General features: G+C 44.4%; 1 protein-coding gene across 1 annotated transcript; it reads left to right on the forward strand.

Moving 5' to 3' along the window:
* The first annotated feature begins 277 nt into the window (after positions 1–277).
* LOC120871003 (40S ribosomal protein S14-like) lies at positions 278–828 on the forward strand. The gene is given in 1 exon segment (XM_040250586.1): positions 278–828. A coding segment is annotated over 1 exon segment (447 nt). The 5' UTR covers positions 278–326; the 3' UTR covers positions 774–828.
* Positions 829–1,170: the final 342 nt, after the last annotated feature.

Raw genomic sequence — 1,170 nt, forward strand, 5'->3', positions numbered from 1 at the left:
TCTGTAGAAAAACTCAGGAAATATGCATCAGATACTATTATCTAGGTACTTCAGAGAGGAGCTAAAGCAGAGGATATGGGGAAAGGGTCTGCCCCCGGGGAAGGAACCATAGGAACCAGCTTTGTTACAAGAGCAGATACAGATTTGAGGTTCAGATTGTCATAAAGTTTAGAGACAGACAATGAAGAAGTTCTACCATTTTTTTTAAGGTGACAAGTCCCTTTTCTTTAGCAACTGGAAGAGCAAAAGGAAGTTGTCAGGGTTTTTCTGCAATAAATAGTTCTGCCTCTCTTTCTGGTGGCAGAGTCTGGAGAAGACACACAGAAATGGCAGCTCGCAAGGGGAAAGAAAAAAAGGAAGAACAGGTCATCAGCCTCAGCCCTCAGGTGGCTGAAGGAGAAAATGTATTTGGTGTGTGCCACATCTTTGCAGCCTTCAACGACACTTTCATGCACGTCACTGATCTCTCTGGCAAGGAAACCATCTGCCGTGTGACTGGTGGTATGCAGGTGAAGGCTGACTGAGATGAGTCCTCTCCATAGACTGCCATGCTGGCTGCCCAGGATGTAGACCAGAGAGGCAAGGAGCTGGGCATTACTGCCCTCCACATCAAACTCCAGGCCACAGGAGGAAATAGGACCAAGACTCCTGGACCAGGGGCCCGGTCAGCACTCAGAGCCCTCGCCCGCTCAGGGATGAAGACTGAGGATGTCACCCCCATCCTCTCCGACAGCACCCACAGGAAGGGGGGTCATCGTGGTCGCCGTCTGTGAACAGGACTCCTCAAATTATTGCTTTTTGTTCATAAATTGCTTTGATGTAAAAAAATAAAATATAAATAAATAGTTCTTCTCACTAAACTGTGAGAGAAAAAGGGAAAACTAAAGTTAATATTATTTACTGGAAATGGAGTTTGAAGGTGAAGCTAAAAGGTGGAGATTCAATAATGGTAAACAGTTTATGCATAAATAAACATAGGCTTAAACAAGACAGACTTTTTTCTTCCTCTTTTCTAATAGAAAATTCCATGGTGGGTAGTCCAGGGCTAGTGCAGGGGAATTCTCATTGCCATTATCTTTTAGGCTCATTCTATCTTTCCACTTTGCCATCTTTGTCATTTTATTTCATCCTCAAATTTGTCTCGTGGTGATCACACGCTTCTGTTGCACC

The sequence above is a fragment of the Oryx dammah genome, unplaced genomic scaffold (assembly GCF_014754425.2).
Source record: "Oryx dammah isolate SB20612 unplaced genomic scaffold, SCBI_Odam_1.1 HiC_scaffold_12, whole genome shotgun sequence".
Taxonomy (NCBI): Eukaryota; Metazoa; Chordata; class Mammalia; order Artiodactyla; family Bovidae; genus Oryx; species Oryx dammah.